Source organism: Epinephelus moara, chromosome 1 (assembly GCF_006386435.1).
Source record: "Epinephelus moara isolate mb chromosome 1, YSFRI_EMoa_1.0, whole genome shotgun sequence".
NCBI lineage: Eukaryota > Metazoa > Chordata > Actinopteri > Perciformes > Serranidae > Epinephelus > Epinephelus moara.
This window is the reverse complement of record NC_065506.1, coordinates 21,422,196-21,449,536: the sequence shown is the minus strand read 5'-3', so window position 1 is coordinate 21,449,536 and position 27,341 is coordinate 21,422,196. Positions and strand designations below refer to the sequence as shown.

The 27,341-nt window shown below is 38.8% G+C and overlaps 3 protein-coding genes across 3 annotated transcripts in view; 2 read left to right on the top strand and 1 right to left on the bottom strand.

The window, feature by feature from the left end:
• Window positions 1–3,236, top strand: part of chs1 (chitin synthase 1) — a 64,977-nt gene extending 61,741 nt beyond the window's left edge. Inside the window, exon 35 of the mRNA XM_050050302.1 lies at window positions 1,420–3,236. Within this exon, the coding sequence (XP_049906259.1) occupies window positions 1,420–1,494 (75 nt within the window). The 3' untranslated portion in view covers window positions 1,495–3,236. The remainder of the gene's footprint in view (window positions 1–1,419) is intronic.
• Window positions 2,850–15,462, bottom strand: ddx21 (DEAD (Asp-Glu-Ala-Asp) box helicase 21). The gene is made up of 16 exons (XM_050059250.1): window positions 15,253–15,462; window positions 12,514–12,747; window positions 12,214–12,348; window positions 11,850–11,925; window positions 11,115–11,293; window positions 10,885–11,002; window positions 10,004–10,189; window positions 9,661–9,806; window positions 9,135–9,284; window positions 8,854–9,015; window positions 8,425–8,544; window positions 6,136–6,209; window positions 5,716–5,875; window positions 5,267–5,401; window positions 4,148–4,192; window positions 2,850–3,977 (listed from the first exon to the last, which is right to left on the bottom strand). The coding sequence occupies exons 1-16, from the start codon at window positions 15,445–15,447 to the stop codon at window positions 3,717–3,719; spliced, it is 2,376 nt and encodes a 791-aa protein (XP_049915207.1). The 5' UTR covers window positions 15,448–15,462; the 3' UTR covers window positions 2,850–3,716.
• On the top strand, window positions 15,311–25,370 carry LOC126399413 (globoside alpha-1,3-N-acetylgalactosaminyltransferase 1-like). The gene is made up of 11 exons (XM_050059384.1): window positions 15,311–15,428; window positions 19,320–19,367; window positions 19,743–19,793; window positions 21,333–21,365; window positions 22,078–22,212; window positions 22,382–22,490; window positions 23,018–23,143; window positions 23,371–23,487; window positions 23,723–23,856; window positions 24,876–24,953; window positions 25,201–25,370. Exons 1-11 carry the CDS (start codon window positions 15,412–15,414, stop codon window positions 25,346–25,348), a joined length of 996 nt encoding a protein of 331 aa, XP_049915341.1. The 5' UTR covers window positions 15,311–15,411; the 3' UTR covers window positions 25,349–25,370.
• Window positions 25,371–27,341: the final 1,971 nt, after the last annotated feature.

The window sequence follows — 27,341 nt, the reverse complement described above, 5'->3', positions numbered from 1 at the left end:
GTTTCCTTCTATGGATTCGATCACTTCGCTGCAATACCATCTGTCACCACACACGCTTATTGACAATTACAATACATTGCAATCGAGGGGGGCGCTGTTTCACTCATTTTGAAATATGAGATTTCAATAATTGAGACTGATGCATTACTTTATTGATTCCATTTACTTATTTATTCATTTATATTTAATAACACGCTTAAAAGTAACTACAGCTGTCAGATAAATGTAGTGGAGTTAAAAGAACCATATATAACTCTGAAATGTAGTTATGGTGGAGTAGAAAAATAGAGTAGCGTGTTGGGAAGGTTATTTTTGAGATCTGATAGGTTAAAGATTACTTGTTACCCTGTGAGAAATGCAATAAGTAATGTAACTATTTTAATTACCTCATCAAAGTAATGTAACGTATTACAACTGATTACTTTTGATTACCTTTATAATAAATGTTTCAAACAGGGCAATCTAGCTGAAAAATGTCTGGAAACAGGCTATGTCAAAATGCAGCATTCCTGCACAATGACAAGATGCAAGGCAACAGAATGAATGATTGATATATATATATATATATATATATATATATATATATATATATATACATACAAGTACTTGTACAAGTACAAGTTAAGTACTTGAGTAAATGTACTTCTACAGTCCACCACTAATGTTATGTTAGTGACCTACCACCTGCAGTTTCTGGGCAGGTAGACACAAGACTACACAATACTATAGATACAGGATGAGATGTACAATAAATGCCTCTAAAGTTCCAATCATGTGCCCAACTCATCACAAAGGAGATTGTACACTAAGTAGCTGAACTGATGAACAAGTGCAGGTGAAGGCACCACCTGTCTTCATTCAGACACTGAAATTGGTGCAGACATCGTCAACCTTTTTGAGATGACGCTTCCCAACAATGCAGCCTTAGTGGAATTAATGAACAGAAAAAATTCCTTGTAAAGAGATTTTAAATGTCTTGTTATGGAAAACTGCAGCTTCAAGGACCTACATTTATTTGAAATATCCATTTTTGTATAACCTGGGTATAGTAGTAACACTGCAACATTTACAAACATTTACAACAGCATAAATTTTAGGGGTGTAGTAGTTGTATTTTACAAAGCTCAGATCTGACAATGCAACTTTTCACAAGGTGACTCAGTATTTTCTCCACAATATATATTTCAGTTGTAGTAAAATGAGTGTTGATAAGAAGAAAAAGCTAGATGCAACAAACAAGGTCAAAGAAAAATCTAGTAACATTTTAAGCCAGAGACAAAATGATTATGTTACCACCAGAGAAAGTCTCTGTTAGGGTAAGTCTGTTCATTTACTTGCCATTGCTGACACCTGACATCTTTTTTTTCTCTGTGTGTGTGTGTGTGTGTGTGTGTGTGTGTGTGTCTTCCTGTCACATAGACGGCGGATTATGAAGACTTGACTTTGGAGAACCCCAGCGCCACTGGACTTTACATTACAAGTGATGATCTGTAGTCCACAACAACCGACTGTAACAACCAGCACACATTGGCTTCGCCGGTGGCATCCGACCAGCAGATCTCTTTCCATTTAAGGGCTGCCAATCAAATACTTTTTTTCCAGATTTCACAATGCACTAAATTCATTTGATGATTAAACAGCATAGATAGTCTGTCAAACAGTCTTCATAGATAGGCCATGCATTCATCTTGGCTATCAGGAAATCATCTCGTCTTCAGCTCTTCTGCAGCAGCTGCAACACATCCAATGAATTTTGTTTTGCAATTTAAAATGAATATTTGTTGAAATGTAAGCTCCGGTTTTTACACAATGGGATCTCAGGTAGGAGTGTTCCTAATTATCATGTGTTTTATTTGAATGCATTTCCTTTAAGACTAGTATTTATTCTATGTTTAGTGTGGTTTAATGCATCGGGTCCACAGACTTGTTGAATATTATTATCCTAAATCAGTGTAATTTTGTGATTATTAATTTTTGTTCTTACATGCATATATCAAAATCTTTTTTAATGAATCACAATCATGAGCTAGATGGAGATGGAAGCAAATCATTTTCACTTGTCCAAGAAAAGTTTGTCTGAGCTCAGGTTAAAAATCAAATGTGCTGCTCCCAAGAAGCCAGTCCTTTAAATATTTTCAAATGCAATACTGGCACAAGAAATACTGTAAGAAATACTCCACTTTTTTTGTTAACTTCATAAATTTTATACTCTTAATAGTTTGGTAAAAAATTACAGTTTTCTTTTTAATATTATGTCAAGACTGTATCAATGTACTTATGTATATGATTCGTAACAATGCACTTTACGAAGGGATGGAATGTTCTTGCAAAGATTCAAATAAACTCCCTAAAGAAACTACTGAATTGATTTAAATAAATGTGTGGACAATCCTCTTGTATCACAAAATAAACATATAATTACATAAATAAATAATCATAATCAGCAACTGATATTCATCTCATTTAATGAACGAGTAAAAAAGTAATGTTTCTTTGTCTTTTGACTGGACACAAGATTTTTCTTCTGTTTTTTATAAATGTTAAGACTGACACAAATGTGTTTATTCAACTCTGTGGTCAAATGGTGGTTGGCCAAAACACTGTCAGATCAGGGAACAGACTACAGTTTATAGTTTCTCCTCAGTCTGGTGTACTCTCCTGGCAGTCTCAACTTCACACCACTAAATTGTTGGTGATCCATTCATGCACGAATGACTATCTTCTTGAAGGCCAGCCTAAGTTTAAAGGATCAGCCACATAAAAGCAGGTTCCATTTAAAGTTATACTTGAAAGCACATTTGCTTGTATGAATGCTTATTTCACACCCCTTTAAAAACAACAAACACAACCTGAGTTGACCTTTTTTTAATAAGAAGTCATTTCATTCAAATGAATGCAAGCAGTCGACACAGTTATTAAATAGAGGCGATTGCAAAGCAATCATCCAATATATTTTTGGGGAGACAGATTTCAGCTGAGGGTAAGGCAGCAATCTCAAACTGCGCACAACTGTAAAGGTTAACATCCATTTCATCACTGTTCTCTGGGTGCAGAGCAGAAATATGGTGAATACCACACCACAGTGTCTGCAGTACAGTGCACCTTGTTGTTTTCTAGTGTTACAAGTAGCATGTTTACAAGTTGTTAAGTCAGAATGAGGTGCCTTGTATTGAGACAAAGACTCAAGACTGATTGTTGCCACTGTTCCCCAAACACCTAGTACAAAAAAGAGTAACACTTTATCTGAAACTCAATGGATGTCATATCATAACCTTTTCTTAAGGTTGATTAGCCAATATTTATGACCCTGTGCTATTCAAGACATAGCAATTGAATTATGTTCCAACCGATGTAGTAAAACTTTCATCAGTTTCATCATCTCATGAGTTTCAACTAAAGTGTCAACTAAAAGAAGCACACATCAGGCCTTACAAAATGGCTGCCAGTGGTCCTGTGTTAATATACTGTACACAGAAGGTCTGATCTTAAACCCATAGCAAATTGCTAATTGGAAATAAATCTAATTTATCAGATAGCATTTTCCCTTATTTTTTTTTAGAGAGGGGTAATTGGTCGCTTAATGTGCTGTATATGATAATTAATATTTGAAAGCTAACAATTCAGCTTATATAATGATTGGGATACATCAGGGAATAAAAACCCCTGCCAGCCCAGATGAGTGACACACAGTCTTAATCAGTCCACATGGTGGCACTTCAATAATCAAAAGCTTGACTGAAGCTGCGTTTCTGTCCTCCTCTGTTGTTGCCATAGCCACCGCCGCCATTCCGGAACCCGTTATTGCGGCCGCCATTTCCCCCGAAATTCCGCCCCCTTCCACCTCTGAACCCTCCTCCTCTGTCGCCGCGGTTACCACCGCCAGAGCCTCTGTCGCGGTTGTTGAACTGCTTCTCCTCTAGTTCTGGGAGCTCTGTGGCCACAGTCAGTTGCCAACGGCGACCATCCTTCCAGCTCTCCTGTTAGACGATCAAGTGGGGTGAAAATTACATCAACTTCAATAAGAGACACTGTCAAAATATTTACATTGTACTTTAAATTATTTATCATCAATAATTCAATCATGAAGACGCTATAATCAGTCCACCCCACATATTGAACAGACGGGAGCTTTCACAGTTTTGCTCACCTGAATCTCCTTGACTTTGTCAACGGGGACATCAAAACAAACTCCCTGTTAAAAACACAACAAGGGTGAGATGGTTAATGTTTCTGTCTGTACCTGTTGTGCTATCAGAATTAGGGCTCATTTATGCTCAATGTTAGATAAGGACACAGATGGAGCCTTATGTCAGTACTTTGTGTTAATTTTGTCCGTTTCCTAGCAGATTTTCTTAAAGCTTACAAATGAGGATCAAACGGAGCAGTACCCCCGAGCTCCTGAGGGAAGCGCAGTGTAGTTCAAGGAAGATTAGACTGTGGCAGACCACGAAGGCATTGCAAAAAAACGGCATAATGGAACAAATCTGTAATATTGTGAGAAGAATTCTCTGTCCACTTGAAATGACAATTTAATGACCTCATAGACCATTGACATCTGCACTGCTGCCTCCGTTAAAACGTACAATATTACAACCTCCACCATCGCCATGTTTGTTGTTGTCAAAAACTTTTGAATCTGCCTCTAGGGTCATCTATTACCTGTATTGATGCCGACATAAAGGATATGTAAAGGGAGTATAAATGAGCCTCAAGAGTTGAAACAGGCATGGTCACATCTACAGAAAAGTTTTCACACCTTTAATTTTTGCCAACAGATGTTGTACTGTTTAATTCCTGTGGATAATTAGTTGTGTACTATGTCTAGTGTGACTGTAGTAGCTGACTTCACATATAAACTAAACAATGCTGTTGAATTGTAAGAAATTACACAGTTATTTTCTGAATTTGCATTTTGATGTACCACCTGGTTTCCAATTTACTTCTCATTTGCCAAGTCTATGACTTTAATTTACGAGGATCTGTGGGGGCCTTTTTTGGCAAGACATTACCAATCTAAGTGGCATCTAACAAGAGCACTCTACGGCTGTCATCTGGCCCAAATCCTGCATCCATGTTCAACTTAATAACTGCATACACCTAATCAAATATACTCTTCCTAGTACAGAGATTACTTTAATCCTTATTCTTAACCTTAAGATAATGAAAGTAGAACTGAAAGAACAGGAAATGTAACAAATATAGTTCATTCAATGTGTATATAAAAGCCAGCAGCACCTCCCATATGTACATATTTGTGCATACATACCGTTTTGCCTTTGAGGAAGGTCATTCTGTGAACGTGGTTCTCAAACTGCTCTCCAAGCTGATCTTTAATGACTCTCCAGGCATAACCCAGATTATGCATCTCCTGAGAACACACCAGCTGCACAGTGGTGTAACCCTGCAAAAACAGACAATAAATTATGTGGGATCAGGGTTATATAGCAAATTTATGACAGAATGTAAACATCTGTGCGTTACAGGGATTTACATGTTGTGTGTGCGTGTGTGCATCCAAGGGCTACTACCCTTCTTACAGCTTTAGTGAAACCCTTGCAGGTTACTACAGTGTTTCAGTTAACACTGAAACCCTAAACAAACATATTAAACTACCCTGTCTGGCAATGTTGTGAGTGGTGGCTGCTGTAATACAGTAATGTGTCCAGATTTGTGTTATTTATAATTTGTTAATGATGGGAATAAAACCAAACCTACAGCATCAGAGTTGAGCAGTGACCTCTGCTCTAGACTTGTGGCTCCAGAAATATGTGCCAGGGCAGCAGCGAGTGCATCAACTGCTCCTCTCTCCTCAATCAGCTTCTCAGCTGACGCTCTGAAGTACTCGATGGCTGTTACTGGAACAGAGTCCAGAAACCTGGGCACAATACAAAAACAAAATCATAAGAATCTGACACTTAATTGCGTCACATTGAGCAGTATGGTGATAAGGGAGATTTCAGCAGGGCAGGAGCTTTGTAGTGCCACTGATTCAAGTCTAGTTGCCCAAGACATGATAGTAGCTCTCATTATTCACCAAATGAGTTGGCTCACGCAGTCCAAAGTTTCAAACAGTAATCAAATACAATTCCAAGACTACATATAGACGGTTGGCTCTCACCCTCCAGAATTACCTACCTGACAGCATCCTTGCTTGATGACTTGATGATATCGTTGGCAGTGGGAACTCCAACCCGTCTGAATGTGATACCCTGAAACAATACAGAATAAAATGCATTAGGTCAATATAAAAACATCTAAGTACACACTATTTCTAACTACAGGAAGGTAGCTTTCAGTCTGGTTGTACCTATAGTGCAGCAGCACCTTCTTAACTCTTGCCCCTTTAACGAAACACTCTTACTCCTCTTCTTTCTGTCTTCACCTTTTTTGATTATTCCCTTCCTTCTTTGACTGCGGACTGGCTAGGGGTGGCCATGTTCACCTGGCCACCGCAGTTGTTGCCTTTTTAGGGAATTGTTTTCTTTTCTTTCTTTTTTTTTTGTTTTTTTTTTTGTTTTTTTTTAAGAAGTGGAACCATTTCTGTACAGCGGCAACACCCTCTGATGCATTTCAGGTGCGTACACAAACCAACTCTGGAGACTTTACAACTGGCAAATGACAGTCTGGTAAACCAACAAACGAATGAAGGTAACATTAAGCTAATAATGGCAGAAAAAAAGTGCTTTTCACACTTTTAAATATTCTATTTGTGACTGCATCTACTTTGCAAAGTTTAGATCCCCGGCATGGCAGCAGGATAAACAGCAAACAAATGGATAAACCTAAGGTAAAGTAAACTGATCAGAAGGCATGAAAACAATGTGGCATTTTGAGTCGTAACAGTTTAAGTCAAATTATATTTTGAATATTTTTTATCAGAGAAATTGGGGACTATATTTTTGTTCATGCACAATGCCCACCTATTGTTAGTATGTGTGCATTTACCCACTGTTCATCACTGTATGTTGCTGTATTCTGTTTTATTTCAAATACTAAATTCATCACCATCATTTCTACAAAGCTTCCTAGTAGGGGCTTGTTTTAGATGGTCCAAAAAGAAGTTACAGAAAAACATACTCTGACCTCTGCTAACGGATGCATTCATTTGCTTGCTGCAAGATTTAACCTATTGCTACAGTAACTTGATTAGATTAGCTTCACTGAAATAAATCATAATTAGCTTGTTTTTATTACAAAGACATTGGTCATGGCTTGACAAGTTGAGCAGTTGAACATATTCAAAAGTTGACTATGACTTCTTATACTGATGTTAAAGTTTTATGTATATATTAATTATATTTAATGGTTGCATATAATGTAATCAGACTTTGATTAAAAAACTCCTTTTAATTATGTATCCATCTGTGTCTCTGTATCTCTGATTATACAATGATAAAGAATGAACACTTAGTGCTACTGAGCATCATGAGCTGTGCTGAACATCTGCTCTCAGAACAATTAATTTTCTGTAGCTTGGTACACTTGTATTAGCCCCTTTTACGCCGCCTGTTCAAGGCAGAAATGTCACACTGCTATTCTGCCTAATCATTCTGTTTAAAAGATACAATCGCAGAAAGGAGGGACAGAGTTGTCTTGCCTCTAAGCCTACAACAAAGGTAGTAAGAGTGCTGAAACGTTTGTGTAAAAGGGGCAGCCGGCAGGATGGGACAATGGACAGGACCTGTGTGTTATGTGTGCGACCCACCTCCGGGAGACTTAAAAAACAGCTGATAGCAGTTAGCAGCTAACTCAAAGAAGAAGAAGAACAGTGGCCAAAAATGTCAGTGAATAGGTTAAACAATGAGGGTCAGGAGCGCTTTACCCTCTGAGCAGAGGATGAGATCAGCTGCCATGCAACAGGGACAGTGATAACTGTTATGTCCATGTTATGCCACTGTTATTGTTTTCTGGCTTCAGGGATGCTGGCATGCTAACTAAAATCACACTCTGGGGCAGCACTGTGCTGCCGTTGTTTGGCTCTGTGTAAAAATGCAAAGGTGGCGTAAAGAGGGGACTTACTAGTGGCCCTATAAGCATCTTTGTTACTTTACCTGCAGGAATAAAAAGAACATGTTTGCTGCACTGAATATGATATGATCTGTTCCACCACTGCCTGAATTCCAAATGATGTAGAGTTATGTGCTGTAGGTCCCTAAAATTATTTTTTTATTAGACATGTTTTTATGTTGATAGAACATGATTTCTGTGCCACCCCAAAATGACCACGGGTCCTACCGTGGCCACACCATTGAAAACTGCCTGACTTCACTACTGTTCTTAATGTTTCTTTCCATCCCATGTGTAGCACAGATGGAACTGAAAGCATTGTGTTTTCTTTTTGCATAGCTCCTCAAACAACTGAACTTGTCGTTCCTTTGTCCCACTGTCTTCTTCTACTTCGACTTAGTTTAAAAAGACACATACCGCTTTGTTTTCTACGTAGCGCAGCTGGTCCTCCTCTTTCCTCTGGTAGAAACAGATGCAGACTCCCGTCCTTCCTGCTCGGCCTGTACGACCTGAACGATGGATGTATGACTCCACATCCTGGCACCAAACCACAGAGACAGAAGCATTTTTAGAGAAAGTTAAGGTGATTCATGCAACACCGAAAATGTGCAGTTTAGATTGTTCCACAAAGCACTAATTCTACTGCACATTCGTTTATTGCAGCCGTTTCCATTTTCAATTCAACGTAATCCGAAATGAGCAAATGCCAATTTTTACATGTACTGTTTCATGTTAATGAAATCTGCACCTTAAGATCAGTATTATTTAAAAATCTAAAATATATCCACTAAATACAAAGATATACTCATGTTATAAAATTCTTGTTGATGACTGGCAATATCACACCTTGGGTGGAGAACACTGGACCACCAGGTCGACTTCAGGGATGTCTAATCCACGGGCTGCAACATTGGTGGCAACCAGAACCTCAAAAGCTCCATTTCTGAAGCCCTTCAGCGTCAACTCTCTCTGTTTCTGAGGAATATCCCCATGGAGGGATTGGGCACTCTGAAAGCATAAAAACAAAATAAAATGAGAAAGGGACAGTTAATCATTTTAAAGGTGTAATGCATTACTGCTGTATGAATCAGCTATTCATAAACTGTTGTGTGCGTGAGCATGTCTACCTGTTTGATGGAAGTATTCAAGGAAAGCTCGTTGGCCTCTTTTTTTGTCTCACAAAACACGATGGTTCTGCCGTGGCTGCCACTGTAAACCTGGACTACATCGCCTATCACGGCTGCACGCTGTGACCAGTGGCATGTTATGGCCAGATGCTAGAGGAAAGGACAGACAGCGAGAAACAGAAGGAGAGGCAATACAGAATGTGAGAAGAGAGACGTTTTCATTATACAGCTGGCAGACTTAAACTTGTACTTCATTACAATCCCACTGGTGTTGATGATGATAAATACAGCTAATTTTTTACTGCAAATGAACTTGCTGGGCTTTCCTGATGGAGATATATGCAAGTGTATTTTACAGTCTCACTTAATATGACTGTCCCTGCTGACAGGCAACTCTGAAAGATCTAAGCCAAAGAGCTAAAATTGCTGTAACGCTTGTTAAATTGCACCCATCACACACTCATCACCTCTTTCACCTCTGCCAACTGCTTCTCTCGCTCTTCCTCACCCACTCATGCAAACTTACTTCCACAGTTGTTGCCGCCTTCTGTGTTTTCTTGCCAATCAGATCAACATGTTTGCACCCTACTCTCATGTATTTCTTGGCAACCTCGTAGACCCAGGGGGGGCAGGTGGCCGAAAACAGAAGTGTCTGTGGGTTGGAGTCGGAGTCTGAAGAGGAGCACACACACATTTTTCTAATTTTACATGCGTGACCACACTTAAGTGATCTTTTAATCTACCTTAACATAATCAACACACACACAGAAAACAAGAGCACACACACACACACACACACACACACACGTATACACAATGCAAAAAGATTCTCAGGAAACACTTTCACAAATGTACACAGACTTACTAACCTTTCTGATATGATGAAGCCAAAATCTCTTCGACTTGTTCTGCAAATCCCATGTCCAACATTTGGTCAACTTCATCCAGAACAACGTGTTTCAGTTTAGAGAGGCAGAGTTTATTGTTCTGGAGGTGGTCTTTGATGCGCCCAGGGGTGCCGACCAAAATATCGATACCATTACGGATAGCATCGACTAGACGGGAGGAGTGGAGAGAGTTATTATTAATATTAATGTATGAAGTGTGTTGATAAAACTGCACACAGAAACTACATTAAAAGACATGGAAATAACATTTGCTGGAATTTACAACTTATGCATTTTCATACTCATTTAAATAGCTAACCTGTAAAGTATTTTATAATAAATTAAAAGAAGACACAAAGCAGACATTAATGTAAATAAATTAAGGCTGTCCCAAACACCATTGTTAAGGCTCTGAAGCTTCAAACATCTGAAGCTTTGAAACTTTTATTCATAGACTTTGCTATTATTGTACCAAAAATTGGACTTCAAGAATTTTCCTTTTTACTGAAACAAATACAGCTACAAAATGTGCAATAATCACATCAAATAAATTAAAGCCATACCTCATAAAATCGAATATGCTCTTATGAAGGTCTATAAATGAATAAACAAGTTAACAGACTGTAGCCTACGTCAATATTGAATAATGTTGGATAACTACTTCTTATTTCATGGGCTACTTTGGGGGGAAATACCTGTATGATAATAATATTACTTTAAAAAAGTAAAAACAAAGCTTTCCAAAACTGATCTGGACGTTGATTACCATGCGAATGGTAGAGGTTTTGGGACAGCCTTATGATTTTAACTTTTTCAGAATTACCTCTATTAAGGATATATTAGTGTTTTTGTCTAAGTCTTACGCTGTGGATTGTATGAGCTGCCTCCATAGAAACAGGCGAGAGACAGTTTCTTGGTGATGTCTTTGAAGTCCTTAGCAACCTGGATAGCCAACTCTCTGGTTGGAGTTAACACCAGAACCTTTAGACGGACAGAAAAGAGAAATAGGTATAAACAAACATACTCGAAGAACAAACTGATGGTGGGACTCTGGCTGATGCTAGTTGTCAGTGATCAGTGTGTCTGTGTGCACCTTGGGAGCTCGGCCTCTGGTGAATTCCACTGTGTCCCTCTGGAGCTTCTCCACCAAAGGGATGGCAAATGAGAAAGTCTTTCCTGTTCCTGTCCGGGCTTGGGCAATGACATCCTCTCCATCATAAACAGGATTAAATGTCTTCACCTGAATGTCAAACAGGTAAGAGACTCCCCGAGCTGAAAAAGTGATAGAAAGAGAGATGACAAAAAAGTAGGAAGGAGGAAAGAAAGTAGGATGACAGGAAGGCAGAAGAATGATCAGAATTTGTTATTAAAGGGATACTTCCTCCATTTTCAACCAGCTTTGTAGTACCAACTGTAAATGTATTTGCGTCTTACTACTACATAGACGCCCTAGTTTTATGAAAAGACCATCTTTCCATCAAAGAAATATTTTAAGCACACCCCAAAGCACCCCAGCGGTGCCAACACTCAGTTGCTGATGACGGTAAAATTTCAAATGTTCATATTTTAATGAATACACTGTGTATGTCAGATCACTTCTCTAAAGCTGACACAAAATGATCATCAATATTTAAGGTCATGTATATTCAATAAAAAAGCAATTGTTCATAAACAATATGTGTTATAAAGTGAAGTTCATCAAATAAGTCAAAGCATAAGGACTGACCAGTTCTTTTTCTAGAGTAGCCAACATGTATTGTCATGTACACCTCTGGTCTCGAGCCACAGTGGTAAAAACAAAGGTATAAAATGTAAAAATGATGTTTACCTTTTAGTTTATCAATGGTCACTTGGGAGATCCTGAAGTTGGAGAAGGCCCCTTCTTTTTGCTCTGGTGTCTCCTCCTACACAAAGAAACAAGAGTAAGGCTATAAGACTGTTGTGTTAACCTTCAACTGGCCTTCGAGAAAAAGACAAAGTCCAAAAAGTCAGCGCACACAATTTGCTGAACTATAGCAAATTGACTTAGTAACAGTAAAGTAATAGGCTTAGTAACAGCTTGCATGGTGGTCACCGTGATTACTCTTGAACTATCCAACAGAGCTCACAGCGTACAGTTACTGTAGTAACAACACAAACTTTCCAACTTCTCCTTAGAGTTACTCTGCACACAATCAGTCTGCAATTCGTACAGTTTCTTTTTCGCTGTCGCTGGCTGATTCTTCACTTGACTGGGCCGGTGTCTGGATGGGCGTCTGGACAGGGGTGTTTGGGGTGGAATGTCCGTTGGTTTCTGCTTCTGATTTCTTTTGCTTCTTCCTTTTTTTCTAAACCCAAAGATAAAAGTGGAGATGACGTTATAGAGGGGGCAGAGTACGGTCTGGTCTACCGGGGCATGGCCAGAAAATATGCATTTATGTTTTTCTATCAGGTTTTTTTCACCATTTACCCAACTGGTAACTACATATTCAAACTAACACCACAGCACTGACCTCTGTGTCTCCTTCAGTGTTTTTCTTCTTAATCTTCTTTGGTGTTTCAACACCATTACTGTTGCCATTCATGTCTGTTGCCTCATCTATGTGGTCGTTTACTTGGTCCGCTGCCAGTTTATCTTTTTTCTTTTTCTTCTTTGGTGCTGGAGGTTCACAGTCTGGTTCCTCCTGCTCTTCCTGGTCCTCCAGCAGCTTCTTCTTCTTCAGCTTCTTGCCCTCCTTGGTCTTATTCTGTATTCATTTGAACAGAAACAATAAAACAAATGGGTTTCATTTGAACCAAATATTACGCAGCTACTCAAAGTTTTAGGAAAGAAAAATGTTGGCAATCTGAGTAAATCTAGTTGTAGTTATCTCCTTGTACTGCAGTTTTACTGACAAACAACTTTAAGGCCTAATTGTGGTTTAGGGACGGGCATTTTAAGTACTTTCCATATTAGAGAACTTGCATTAAATTATCATAGATTACTTGAATCCTCGCAAGAAAAAAAATGTACAAGAAAAAAGTCTGTAATGAACACCCAAAGAAAATGTAGTTAGGGATTAGCCGTTCTTTCTGCACTGCAGACTGTACAGATTAGTTATATAGCTTGCATTGCATATTCCTTTAGTTTATTTTGCCCAAATACTTCCAAGCAAACACTCTTATGTCTAGCCGCCATTCTGCCTGTAACATTCAATCGAGTGATGCCTGACTGAAAACACTGTTATCTGCAGCTGCACAGATCCATCATTTTTGCTACATGGATGTCTGCAAATATTAATAGACAGCACTTACATCACTGTGTCCCGTCCAAAAAATGTAAACTTTTAATATAAATCAGGGTCAATGTATGTTTATATGTATTATTTAGGTTTTCTTTTACAAAGCGAAAAAAAAAGTCATACTCTTTACGCTGAACAAATAACTGACGTTCAAACTGAGTACTATCCCTACTGTGGTTATGTAAGGTATAATTAGAGATGGGCAGATGAGTCACTCCTGTGAAGCACACTGTTTGAGTACATTGTGTTGGAGTTTCTCTCAAATAAAGAATATCACGTGACGTCTTAAGTTCCCAGTGTCAGTGGTGGTTTAACAATTTTGCAGCTAAACTATGTGACAGGCTCATGAGTGCGATAAGAGGAGGAGAGGAGACAAATACTAATAAATAATAGAAATATGGCGATGTACACTAGAACGCTCATAAATATAAGAACATTTATACCCAGGACCAAGTGATGATGTTATAGAAGTAATTTGCTAACTTAATGAATGTCATCACATCACATTGGGACTAACATGAAATGTTGCACAAATATCAACCATGAAGTTAAAACAGACATGCCCACAGTAGACACTGGGCCTCAACTACACAAATAAGGTACATTATATTTATAGGAGTAGCGCTCCTGCCCCCAATCTTTAAGTTCTGCAAGCCACCAGATGTCACTGTGCTTTCTGCCCCCGAGCTTCAAATCTTTTCTCAGCACAAATAGAAAACTGAGATTAAATAGAGAAAAAGAAATAAATTAAGTATTGTCTGACCATTACCAGGAATAATACACAAAAGAAATTAAGGACCGCCACATTCTATTTGGTGTAATTATCTGAAAACTGCAGAGTATTTTTGAAGTTAATCAAAATGATCAATAAAAAAAATCATCAGTTCAACTCAACATTTAATTTCCCCTTATTATTACAATTACACATCAATGATACTGAAATTAACTAAACATTAAAGCACTGATAGAGCTAGGTGTAATTTGGTGTAAATTTTGGTCACTAAGTACAAACAATATTTTGTATTAACTAATAAAAATCATTTTATTTGTGATCTAATAACATATGAGATGGTCTTATTTCCATTTTAAAAAATCCACATCAAATTGTATTTTTCAGACAATATTATATGTTAATATTAATCTCATTGAGAGGTAGATGAAATAATAAGGTGTCACTGTGTCTAATTTGCACAACAACTGATGATCAACCAAGTTAAAATCAAGCAACAACACTTTTGATAATCACTTAATCATACTTCTATTGTCCTTTCTGGACTGTTGTTGAAAATTTTGGTTGGAAAAATTGTATATTTTTATATATAATATAGAGAGTACACAATTTATCAAATAAATCTTATCAGTTAGGCATCAGAGTTAGTTAGCTAAACAATCCCAACTCCTCTTACTGTAAGTGGAGCTTGAATTAGGAATGTTTTGTGGAAAAAACTACTAACCATCAACAATAAAATAATCATTAGCTGCAACTAATCAAGTTACATTAATTGTTTTCCCTTCTGGGCAGGTTGTTTTGTAAACTTGACAAACAGCTGACGTGCCCAGCTGTAACACGTCATCAGGTCGCGCAGATGTATGCAGCATTAAAGGCCTCCATGCTGTCCACCCGTACATTCTGTGTAGTGTACAGATCAGCTCACATGGAAATGCCACGTGACCGTATAGCCTTATAGCTAGGCTAAGTTAACAATATAATAATATATCGCAGTGGGTCACATTCACTTTCTTCCTTCATACCGCTGTTAATAACACAGTGTTAACATCATTTCACTACTAGTGTCACTCCATAAACTTATCTCAGGTTAGTTTTCTGATAGTCAGCTAACGTTAGCTAGTGAGCCGACTGTTAGCACGTTCAGCCACATGTTGTCAAACATGGAGCAGCCGGGACGAGACATCGCTGTCTCTACATGGATATATCAGAGTGTCCGGGGCGACACGACACGCGCTGCTCACCTTCAGGGGTTTAGCCTCGGCTACAGTGTCCACATCGTCCTCCATGGCTAGGTCTTCGCTTTCAAAGATGATTTTTGATGGCATTCTCTTCCCTGTTGGAAACCTTCGGCGTAGACACACGGGCTGACCCACGGGCACGCGGATGTAAAGGAACGCGCAATGCTGCGCGAGCGAAGGTGTGCACGAGCCAGACATAGAAATAGAACTGATAGATGTGAACTACAGGACACAGCAAGCAAGAAGATAGTTTACCCTATCAAGTGTTATCACTTACCTTAACACACTAATGCCGCTTTTTGTATTTTTGTTTGTTTGTTATCTTTATTATTTAATTATTTAATTATTATTATTGAGGGGGTTTTTTTGTTTTGTTTTGTTTTTTCTTTACAAAGAATTAATTCTTCTATTCCTCTCTTGAGAATAATTAGATCTATTATAAGTGGTGTCGATGAAAGTTCAACCAAACAAGCTTTAAAAGTTTCACTTTCTGATCTAATAAACTAGTCATAGCAGAAACCACACTGCTTTGAACATGCTGCATTCAACGTTTAAACGGCAACGTTAATAACTGCCCAGCAGGTGGCGCACCTTCTCCTGTTCTTTAAGATATTTTGCTTAGAGTTTGCAAGTGAGTGCAAGGCTATTTGATTAACTATTGCATTATGTGCAGACAGTGGGTTGCTATAAGAAGTCTACTTGTATTTACACCTCCAGTCCAACTGCATGTTTTTTTCCTGCTGAGGCAAACATATCTTCTCTGTAAATCACATCAAATCAAACTTTATCAAACTTTATTTGTATAGCACTTTTCATGCATTAAAAATGCTTCACAGAATAGAATCATACAACAAAAATATTACATACATATTGAAAACCCGCCCCTCCCACCCCCACATATACACACACACACACACACACACACACACACACACGGTCAATATAGTCAGTAACATGGCTGGGCACATGTCCTGTGCTCTTTGAGGGAAAAAAAAGTAGAAAAATTATGTAGGTTGAAGTTAGTTGGCAACTTTGTTCTTTTTACGTGACTCTTTTCACTTTTGTTATTTTATGCAGCAGCATGATGGTGATGTCAATCCCACACTGAGCACCACGCCCTCTCCCTCTCTTTAAAACCCTGTTGATCTGTCTTCAGCGTCCACCTGTGCTGCAGAGTTTATGGAAATACCTCATGCACTGACCAACCTGCCGTATTTCACGCCCTGCGAATGAAAAAGGCCTGTTTAGGTTATGGAAGAGATCGTCCAGCCAGTGCTCTCAGTTTGATTTAGTCTTTAGTTATAGATTCAGTTTATTTTCCAGAGAGCTGATATGTGCTACTTTCCCAAGATCCATAATTTGGTCATCCTCACCTGTTTTCTCATCTTTCTGGGGTAAGACTGTTTCATTTTGATATTTTTTTCCCTGTCTCCTCCTTTTTGGGGTAAGATTTTGACTGAGTAAGGATAACAGCTGCATTTATTTACACACTAGACCTACAAGGTTTATTATGAAGCCAGTAAAAACTGTAACCTTAAACATCAGAAAATACTGCAGTTGTCCTAAATGTTTATTTCTTCTTAGATTATGTGATTTAAAAGATATAATCTAAATAAATGAATTACCAAAACTTTCAGATAACACATACATCACAGATGTTTGATGTTAAATTATGATAGTTTGTATAAAGATAAAAAATCAATGACTGGCCAGTCTGTGGTACAGGCAGGCAGTCCAAAAATGCATTCGAGGCACTCTGACTGTATTTAGAAATCCTTTATTAATACACGGATAAACCAACGCATTTACACAAGTCTTCATCAAGGACACCCTGATGAAGACTCTCCAGTCAAGACACACTGGCTTTCATACAGAGTGAGCTGGCCAGTCATTGTTTTGTATCTTAATGTGACCTCTTGCACCATCCTTGAAGAGCACATGATTTTTACAACTAGCCACATGGTGCCAGGGCAGCACTCTCTGTCTTTATGATAGGTTTTTATTCTTACATTTCTAAATATGGAAATGTGACTTGATTTTGACCTGTGTAGTGCAGTTCATGAAAAAGTGTGTGGTTGCAGTATATGATTTTTCATTACCCCTAAAGTTGAAGGGCAGTGATCTTATCACACATCTATAAAAGTAGCCTACTATGAATCAAATTAATGGCTTATTACGGTCACACTCACATCAAAGGTGGAAACACAAAACAATGTGGCACTTAATTTTATTAAGGGCAATTTGTTAGTAAAAACAAAAGGAAAACTACTGCAAAATTACACAACAGGTCACTGCAGGACTGAAATAATAATGTTGTTGGTAATTTTGTATCACCACTGTTTACAATATGTGCTACTGTGCTAATTTTTAGTATGTATGCTATTTATGTATTCATCTATTGACTCTGAGTGTGCATTGTCTCTCATGTTTCACACAGCAGCACAGTCTTCTCTTCTACACATAGCCTAAATTAACAAGGCTGTTTTGCTCAGATCATAAAGGTGAACTTGCACACCTGTTTAACTTGAAAATGTTGTATTTTTCTTGCTTATGTTTTTCAAGGTTCTCTGGGAGTGTGATGTGAACATCAGAATTGTATGCTTTTAAGTACAACAGCTGCAACACTCTCCCACACTTCCTTGTTTTTAGCTCAATTTTATATAATAATTAAGCTAAAATTACCAAAATCACACAAGCCCCGCTTTATTTTTATACAATACAACACATCTGTCTAAACATTCTTCAACAGGTGCATGCAATACAATTATAATTCAATTATCATAACTTTGCTGTTGTGTTGTTTACTGTTACAGTTTTTTAGTTTAGGTTCATCTCAGGGGAGATGATGATGATTGAGCTGAATAGCCCTCTTGATACAATACCCCCCACCAACCTGGGGAAAATAACTGGAGGCTGATATTACCTTCTTTAAGAGGCTGTGGTGTACTCATTTTTGTGAAACTTGGCAACCTAAGGCATCCATTGTACCTACCATGTCAGCATAGCTTGTGGGATGCAGGCTATATAACACTCCAAATTTAGGCTAAATTTTGGTGAGGGAACAACTGGCATGGTCAGTTTCAAAGAGATCGCTTGAACTCTCACCTTAAGATAAGTGAATGAAAATGGGCTCTATTGGTACCTACAAATCTACTCTAAACTTGAAAAGGCTTGTTCTCAGTAAATGTTTTGCTCCTGTCAATCAGTGGACTCCTTCAAATTAAAGCTGAGTATTTGTGATCTTTAAGAGAAGGACAACAGGGCTATTTGAAAAAGAATGAATTGCCTGACATGTAAAGATACATAAAACATTAAAACAGGACTGCTGTGAAACTCAAAATGTTAACTGTACCGGTATTAGTGTATGCACATGAGATAATTAATATTAGCTATAAAATAAGAAACCAGAGTGTATCACAGTGATCATTTGTCCAAATAGCCTATGTACTTAAACAGTTTAACAGAATTCCTCAAGTTCAGTTATGGCTTTTGTTTTTGGTGCACCACCCCAAGATTTGACTATATGGAGCCCCAAAAGCAACAAAAGACAGTAAAAGAATATCAGACTAGTCAACAAAATACACAATAATATAATATATTACATCAGTATAACTTTAAAAAAGAACCCAAAAAATAACAACAAAAAATGTAATGTGTATGTACGTCACGCTGTGTCATACTGGGATACAAACTTGTGAGGTATATGCTGTGTTATCTCTATTATCAAAGTGTAAAAATTCAGTCCACAAACAAAGTAGTTTACAATTTCTTGGTATGTGAGTAGATGTGATGCATTGGGGTCTGTAATACAGCCTTGGACCACAAAGTCATATGAATCTATGGTGTTTATTGTGATAGGTTAACCAAGTACCATTGCTTGACCACTGTAGCAGGCGCAAGTGACGGCATGATCCTCAGAAGATGCTGCCCCTTCCAAAATTAACACAGCCTGACGTCAACTTCATATTCACAGTAGACCAGTACACTCTCATGTGGAATGCTTGTAACTACCACTGTAATCCCTTTGACTGGCTGATCTCTGGTTAACATGTATCTGTGTGTCTTCACAGGGCCGTCTGTCGCTACTTATCCACCTTAAGTAACATCCCATCCCTCAGGTAAGGTCACTGTAAGACAAGAGAGGACGTCTCAATTCAAATGCATGTAAAAGAGCATGAAACTAACCTTTCAATAAAAGGAGATAAACACAATGAACTGGAAATCAAGAAATTGTAGAATTTAACAAAACAAACACCCACCAGCCACAGCTGATGAAGCCACTGGTTAGAGTTCATGTAAAACGTTATGATTGAAATGGCACTCATTAATCCCGTCACTGTCTAACATTTACAGGAAGTTTCACACTATAGGAATTTTATGAAACTAAAACATCTTTATTATAATTTAATTATATAATCCTGTCATATATACATATATATATCTATATATATATAGATATATATAGATATATATATGTGTGTTTCCATTTAAAGTGTTTGCCTGGACAATGGCTGGAGGATCGGAGACCTGAAAATACAAACTGGGTGAGAATCCACTTTTCTTTTCACTAATGGAGAGGAACAGTTTGTTCAAATACAGATTTCCATTGAGGCTGGTTTCACATATGCGCTTTTTACACCCAAATCAGTTTTTTTAAATTTAGTAAAACTCGCTTGGGTTGGGCCGGAAGCAGTATGGGGGCCAGTGAAATGTTGCAGTGTTACCTCTCAGTGACAGCTTACCGGCTCCAAACTGTAGTTGGGAACACACTGGCTTATTAACATTAAATTTAGCATGGCTCATTATCACCTGGTAACTAGCTTCTAGCGGTCAGGACCACTCTGCAGAAGGAAGGATGGCAAGGCGTTCAGGTGCACTAACAATGGATTTATTGCAGTCTGCAGCACAAAACAATAAACATGGCCTTTTCATGGTGTTAAGATGAAGCCCTGAGCTTATGTAGACACTTAATCCTGCTGACAATCATCACTCTTTGCTGCCTGCTGTCTTCACCATGACACCCCGTGAGAGCAGCGTCCCTCCATACACACTGAAGTACAGGTCACACCCTCACAGGTTACCCACAAGGCCACCATCCTTAGAGGGGAAAAAGGGTGAGCCAGTAACAAAAGGTTACTTTTTTTTTTTTTTTTTTAAATCTCTTACTTATTCAGTTTCTGATTGGACGGAGACAGATGGTATTTTGTGGGGTCATTGCATCATGCTGGCAAAGGGGCTAAAATTAGCCCATCCACCCAGATGTTGTATGTCCATCACTGCCAGTCTGAGCTGATATAGCCTATATTTTAAAATTGACACAGCACTGCAGTGCGGTTATGAAGCCCCTCACATTCATATTAACTTAAAATTGGAGGAAAATCTTAGCATTGTTTCCAGTTGGATGTGTTCTTCGTTCCATGTCTGGAGAAATGCAGTGGTTTTTCCTCAAACCAATCTACACCTCATCCTCCTTGCTAGTGTTACCAGCAGATGTTGTTATGTCTGTTTTTTCAAATGTCTCTGTTTTGTTTAAATGGCATTTCGAGCATGTGATCTAGATGGCTAAAACACAATGGCAAAGAGCAAAGCAAACCTGGGGTCTCATTTATAAAGCAATGCGTATTATCTATATTAATAATGTACATATGGACAAACACCAACAACTAGGCTTTCACCTCACCATGTTCATCACCAGTTTCCTGTCTCCAAAATGTTCATGAGCATGTGTCAAAGTTTCTCCCATCAAATCTGTTTTTATAGGCCTAAATCACAACTTTTGTGTGGGAAGTGGCGTATACGCCTCTTTCAGGCCTCATTTTGTGTGTATGCAGTGTTTATAAATGAGATCCCTGGAGTGTTTTGTGTTCACAATGCACAGGTTAAGGAAACTGCAAGGTGGACCTGAACTAATTGCCCTGAGTTCATTTGGAGGGCTGGGAGGTGTGTGACAACATAAAAACACTTGCTATGACTCTGGTTCACAACCTCACACTGCTGTAAAACATTTACTCACATGTCTACCACTGAGTATTTCTCCTCGGGTACAGTAAAGATAAATTTAACTGTTGCTCTTTTGTCCCCAGACTGAACTATGCTCAGCCAAGCACACAGAGAGGGTAAGCTATTAAAAACAGATATTACATTATTCTGCTGTGTAAAATGCACACATGGTAAACGTTTCTTATAGTAATGGATGGTGAACACATCACTTTGGCAGTCAAATTTAAAGGAACAGAGTGTAAGATTTAGGGGGATTTAGTGGCGTTTAGTGGTGAGGATTGCAGATTGTAACCAGCTGAAACTTCTCCCAGTTAGAATACCTTCAGTGTTCATTTCTCAGGAGCTGAATTATCCACAGAGGTCTCTTCCTCTTCAAAACGAACAGACCTGCTCCCTATTTGGATTTAAATGGCTCAATCTAAGATAATGAAAACATAATGATTCTTATTTTCAAATGATTATACATTAAAGACAACATACTTATTATATTATAACCATCCCTGCCAGTATATCTCCCTAAATCTTACACAATGGGCCTTTAAAGAAAAGACTTCACCTCATTAAAATGTCCTGCCATTTTTTGTAAATAGTGTCCATATATATCAGTAAGGTCACTCTTGGTGGAACCTTGACATTGTGCATGTTTTAGTAAAATGTTTCTATCTAAGGTGAAATAAAAAGTCATCATTTTAATTGGGATAATCTTGTGCCACAGCTAATTAAATACATACAGAGCCAAACTACTGATCATAGCAGGACTAACACCTGGCAATTGCTAAATATGTACATAAGTACAGTTTGAATCCACAATTTATTTGTCCTCCCCAGACGCATCGATGTGAACTCGGTGACAAACTGGAATGTTCCTCTGGTTTGGGAGGGGACCTTTGATCCAGTGGTAGTTGATGCCATTTATAAGAAAATGAACCCAAGAGTTGCAGTGCTGGTGTTTGCTGTTGGCAAGTAGGTACAGTCTCATAGGATATTATGGGAGGGAGGTCTGACCCGACCCACTGCTTCAGTCTGAAATATGAAGCTACTTAACTATCTTCTATTGCATTATTTGTCTCGCGTTGTCTTTTCTTGTCTTATACTAAATGATAATCCTTTTGGCTTCTCTCAATCCGAACAGTTACATACGTTTCCTAAAGGGCCTCCTGGAGTCGGGGGAAAAGTACTTTCTGATTGACTTCAGGGTCACTTACTACATCTTCACAGACCAAGAGGAAGATGTCCCCAAAGTAAGTTGTTATTTGTTAAATAAGTTATCTACACAAGAGAAGAGGTGAGTACACAGTAAAACAGGAAACAATGAATGAATGAATCAAACAAATAACAACATAACCAAGAGAGTAAGGTGAGACATGTCACCCACTATCCAAACGTTTGGTTTTCAGTGTTTCAGGAAGGTAGATCAGTCTATATTTAGTTACAGTACTCTCACAAACAGTGCTCTATGTGCAATGCCATGTGTTGAGTGTCAATATTATGAACTAGTTTTTTATTACACTATATGAACAGCGATACTTCTAAATGCAGACATTTGGCTCAGCAGAAAAGCAGAGATGTAACATAGTACTTAGGGGGACATTTCTAGCCGACACATTCTGTAACACACAATAAGAAATTAAGAGGACAAGCATTTTGAACTTTTGCAGATACATCAAATATCTTATTTTCCTGATGATTTAAGTTGTTTTACAGTTTTATATTGTGACTGAATGTTGCTAGAAGATGCCATTTGTAATTTATTTGTTCAATTTTTTAGATCACCAGTCAGATTAAAATGGGTAGGGGCCGGAAAACATCAGTTGTAACCATTCCTAGTGCCAGCCGCTGGCAGGATGTAGTACTTGGCAGGATGAAATGGGCCACCATCACCATTGAGAAACAGGTAAGACTTAAAACGCACAAAAACTAGGCCATACACAAGAGGAATGTTAGTGGCTCTTTTACGTGATAACAGTAGCTGATACTTTAAAATCTACATATGTAGCTCTTACAAAGAAAAATAACATTAAATGGATTCATGAGCAAATGTCTGAAATATTATTTACTGGTCATCCAGCTGAGTCTCTTTGTGGTACATTCAGTCTCACATCTCAACCGTAATATTTTCAGATCCGTGATGAAGCAGACTATGCTTTTATGATGGACATCGACAGTGTCTTTTACGATCGTTTTGGAGCCGAGTCTCTCAGTCAGCTGACTGCCGTGCTTCATCGTGGCTACTACAAGGTTTTACTCTTTTTCCTACAGTGTATTCATTTCAGGTTAATGGAAGTCTTTATTTATTTTAACCTAACTAGAATTCAATGGGATGCTTTTTTTGTTTGTCATTGAGTCACCTATTATAGGCCTACTATGTGTTATGCAGTTTTTTTTGTCTCATTTTCTGGTCAGCCACAGCATTAACTGCCCGCACTAGTATCAGCTGTAGCTTCCAATCATTGTCAATAATCTTTTTTCTCAGGATACAAAAAGGGATCAGTTTCCATATGAGCGTCGGCCCACGTCCAAGGCCTTCATCCCTTATGATGAAGGAGACTACTATTACACTGCGGCTATGTTGGGTGGATACCTGGAGGACATGTACAAGCTAGTCAAGTAACCACAACCTTATTATCTCTTAAGTTATTTCAGTGCTGTTTCTGATTAATACACATCATAGAGCATACAGAGATAGTAGCTGAATGGACAGAGTGAGAGCTGACAATACACTGGACATCTGTGTCTTTTAACTGTCCCATGATCAAGGCTTGTGGGTAAAGGAGATAGTTCAGAAAGGACCCAAATGTAGAGCAGCAGACAGGTTTAAGTTTCAACGAAGAGCAAGCTTTATTGCAGTTGATAAAAAACATATAGAACAAGCAGATAAAGCATAACCAAAACTAAATTGAAAACCAACTAGGATAATACGACAAACCCATATAAAAAAAAATCCAAACTGAACAAGACACCAGGCAGGAAACAGAGCAGGGAATGACACCAAGAGCAGGACAAGATGAGCACAGGGATGACCGCAGACGAACTGACAAGGAGCAAAGGGAAACACAGGTATATATACACAGAAAACAAATCACAAGAATGAGACACAGCTGGAGTAGGAGGACAGGGCACAAGGAGGGAAATGGGGATTGGCTAACAACAAGAGTGTGGAGGGGGACACTACGGTGGAGCACACAAGACTAATACAGAACAGGTGTGAAGGAAAGACTCTGGAAACAGGGAAGGACTAGTGAGACAGGTGTGAGAGAAAACAGGCAGGAAAACACACAAAGACAGGAAGCAAAACTAAACACGATGAGGTGAGACTCTACAAGAGTTAAACATGAATAAAAGAACATGAAACAAGAACGCAAACAGAAAACTCAGAATATAAACAAAAACCCAGGATCATGACAGTGCCTTTGTGGTGGCTGCTCCAAAGCTTTAGAATAATAATCCGTTTTCAATTTATGTGTCTTTCTGATGGATTGCCACCTATGTGACCATTATGCAAGCCTCTTGTAGGTTGTTGAGATTAATTCCACAGCTAATTTACTATTTTTTAACCATATTATTTTAAAAACAAAATGTAACTCAAGCAACAGTGTCTCCAAGTTTAACCTCTTTTATTTTGTCAGACACTGTTACATGCAGTCGCTGGAGGATGAAAAGAATAAGATTGAAGCTGTGTGGCAAGAAGAGAGTCACCTCAACAAGTACAGTGTCAAAGTTCATTCCCTTATTTTCACTGGTTTTCCTACTGTTATTATTTTCAGGTCTGAAAAGAATCCTCGTTCTTTGTTGCATTCCTTAAACTTGTTTTCTTAAAATACTTCCATTGATTAGACTGTACTAAGTGTCTTATCTTCTCTAAGAGGACATTTTACATCTCATCTCAGGGTGCACCTTGACACATAGATGCAGAATATACTGAGCTCATCTGCCTGTCTCTCTGTCATGCAGGTACCTGTTGTACAACAAACCAACCAAGGTGCTGTCTCCAGAGTACCTGTGGTCAGACTACGATGAGGAACCAGATGACATTCAAGTCGTCAGGCTCTCCCAGTTGATCAAGAACTATAAAGAAGTGCGGCCTAATGGTGGACAGTGATGTCTAGTCAATGATATCTGTACTATATTTAATGAACACTTAATAAAAATGTAAAAGTAAATAAAAATAGGTGAGCTGGTATGGGTTGTCTATTTTTTATTTTGTCTACTCAAAGGTATTAATCAATCCATCCATCCATCCATCCATCCATTTTCAACCGCCTATCCGAAGCTGGGTCACGGGGGCAGCAGGCTGAGCAAAGCATCCCAGATGTCCCACTTCCCAGCATGCTTTTCAGCTCCTCCTGGGAGATCCAAGTCGTTCCAAGGCCAGACGAGTTATATTATCCCTCCAGTGTGTTCTGGGTCTACCCAGGGTCTCCTACCAGTTGCACGTGCCTCTAACGGGAGGCGCCCAGGAGGCATCCTGATCAGATGCCCGAACCACCTATACTGACCCCTTTCAATGCGAAGGAGCAGCGGCTCTACTCCAAGCTCTCTCCGAATGTCCAAGCTCCTTACCCTATCTCTAAGGCTGAGCCCAGCCACCCCACAGAGGAAACTCATTTCAGCCTTTTGTATCCACAATCTCATTCTTTCGGTCATTACCCAGAGCTCATGACCATAGGAGAGAGGTGGACCAGTAGATGGACCAGTAAATCGAAAGCTTTGCCTTCTGGCTCAGCTCCTTCTTCACCACGATGGTCCAGCACAGCACCCACATCACTGCAGAAGCCATGCCAGACCACTGATCCATCTCATGCTCCATTCTACCCTCACTCTTGAAGAAGACCCTGAGATACTTGAACTCCTTCGCTTGGGGCAGTAACTTACTCCAAACCAGGAGAGGGTAATCCGACAGTTTCCAGCAGAGAACCACGGCCTCAGACTTGGAGGTGCCGACTCTCATCCCGACTGCTTCACACTCGACTGCAAACCAAGTGGGAGGTCACGGTGTAGTGTGTGTATAAATTGATTTAATAAATTAAAATAAGTGGATTTCAATCTTGGGTCATGCAGCATGTATTATAAACTTTGTGGCCAGAAAATTAATTGAGAACAAAGATTACTGGACTACATTGTTGATTCTTTTTGGTTGGCAGATGTGTAACTTAAACAACAGCTTGGTCAATGGTTTGGTCCAGGTAAAACGTACTGCAGGTCACCATAGCAACAATACATATGATTACAAAGTGGATTAAAACAGTGAATTCAGGATGAAATGCCACTGAGCTTTGTGTTGTGGAGTTCTTCACCTCTGCCTTGACTGTTATGTTTTTATACCAGGCATCAGGACCCCTCAGCATCCGTTACAGCTACTTCACACTTTGTGTCATCTTTGTTTTTCTTTTGTAAGGTACAAAACACAGAATCTGGTCTTTTATTGTTGTTTTAGTGCACCTGCATCCTCAGGTTTCTCTGGTATTTACAGGATATTACCCTTTTAATTCCATTCATTTCCTTTTCATTGTTTTATTTAGCTGCCAGGTTGGATAGAGTCGACCAAAATACCAAACACCGCCCATACTTTCTCATTTCAAGCTAAACAGTACACTAAAATATGTTTCTGAAAACACTTAATGGGAAAACAGACAATGCAGTAACAGAAGTCTTGTTTCATATTTGATAAGTGCTGCCTTGTTTGACAGTTTGACCCTTATGTAAGGAGCAGTGATTGGCATGATGGACAGCTGCGTTAGAGACTCCTCGGCTTTTATAAGTTGTTTTCGTGCAGCAAGGCCATTAGAAGTGCTACAAGGCAATAGAGCAGGCAGGGGAGTATGAGTTTTTGATTTTCACCAGTATGATTGTGTGAAAATGTCACAGAGGACATTTGTGGAGAAAATATTTGAAAGGTATGACATGCAAAATTGTAAAACCTAGAGCGACACCTTGTGTACAAAAGTTGAACTACACGGATGATATAGCGATGATGAGAGGCCCAATCCCAAACCGGCCCCTATCCCCTCGCCCTATTCACTCCCCCTCCGTTTGCGCGGTCACGCGGAGCGTCCCAAACCAATTATCACTGAGTGCGAGTGGACTGCTCAGCC

Bases quoted from the DNA above. Each gene is read 5' to 3' on its own strand.
- LOC126399413 (XM_050059384.1), top strand. The intron at 23,144-23,370 runs GTAAGACTTAAA...TAATATTTTCAG, and splicing joins CCATCACCATTGAGAAACAG to ATCCGTGATGAAGCAGACTA. The intron at 24,954-25,200 runs GTACAGTGTCAA...TCTGTCATGCAG, and splicing joins GAAGAGAGTCACCTCAACAA to GTACCTGTTGTACAACAAAC.
- ddx21 (XM_050059250.1), bottom strand. From the start codon at position 15,447: ATGTCTGGCTCGTGCACACCTTCGCTCGCGCAGCATTGCGCGTTCCTT. The intron at 11,926-12,213 runs GTACGAATTGCA...TTCTTTGTGTAG, and splicing joins GCGACAGCGAAAAAGAAACT to GAGGAGACACCAGAGCAAAA. The intron at 6,210-8,424 runs GTATGTGTCTTT...GTATTGTTTCAG, and splicing joins GCTACGTAGAAAACAAAGCG to GGTATCACATTCAGACGGGT.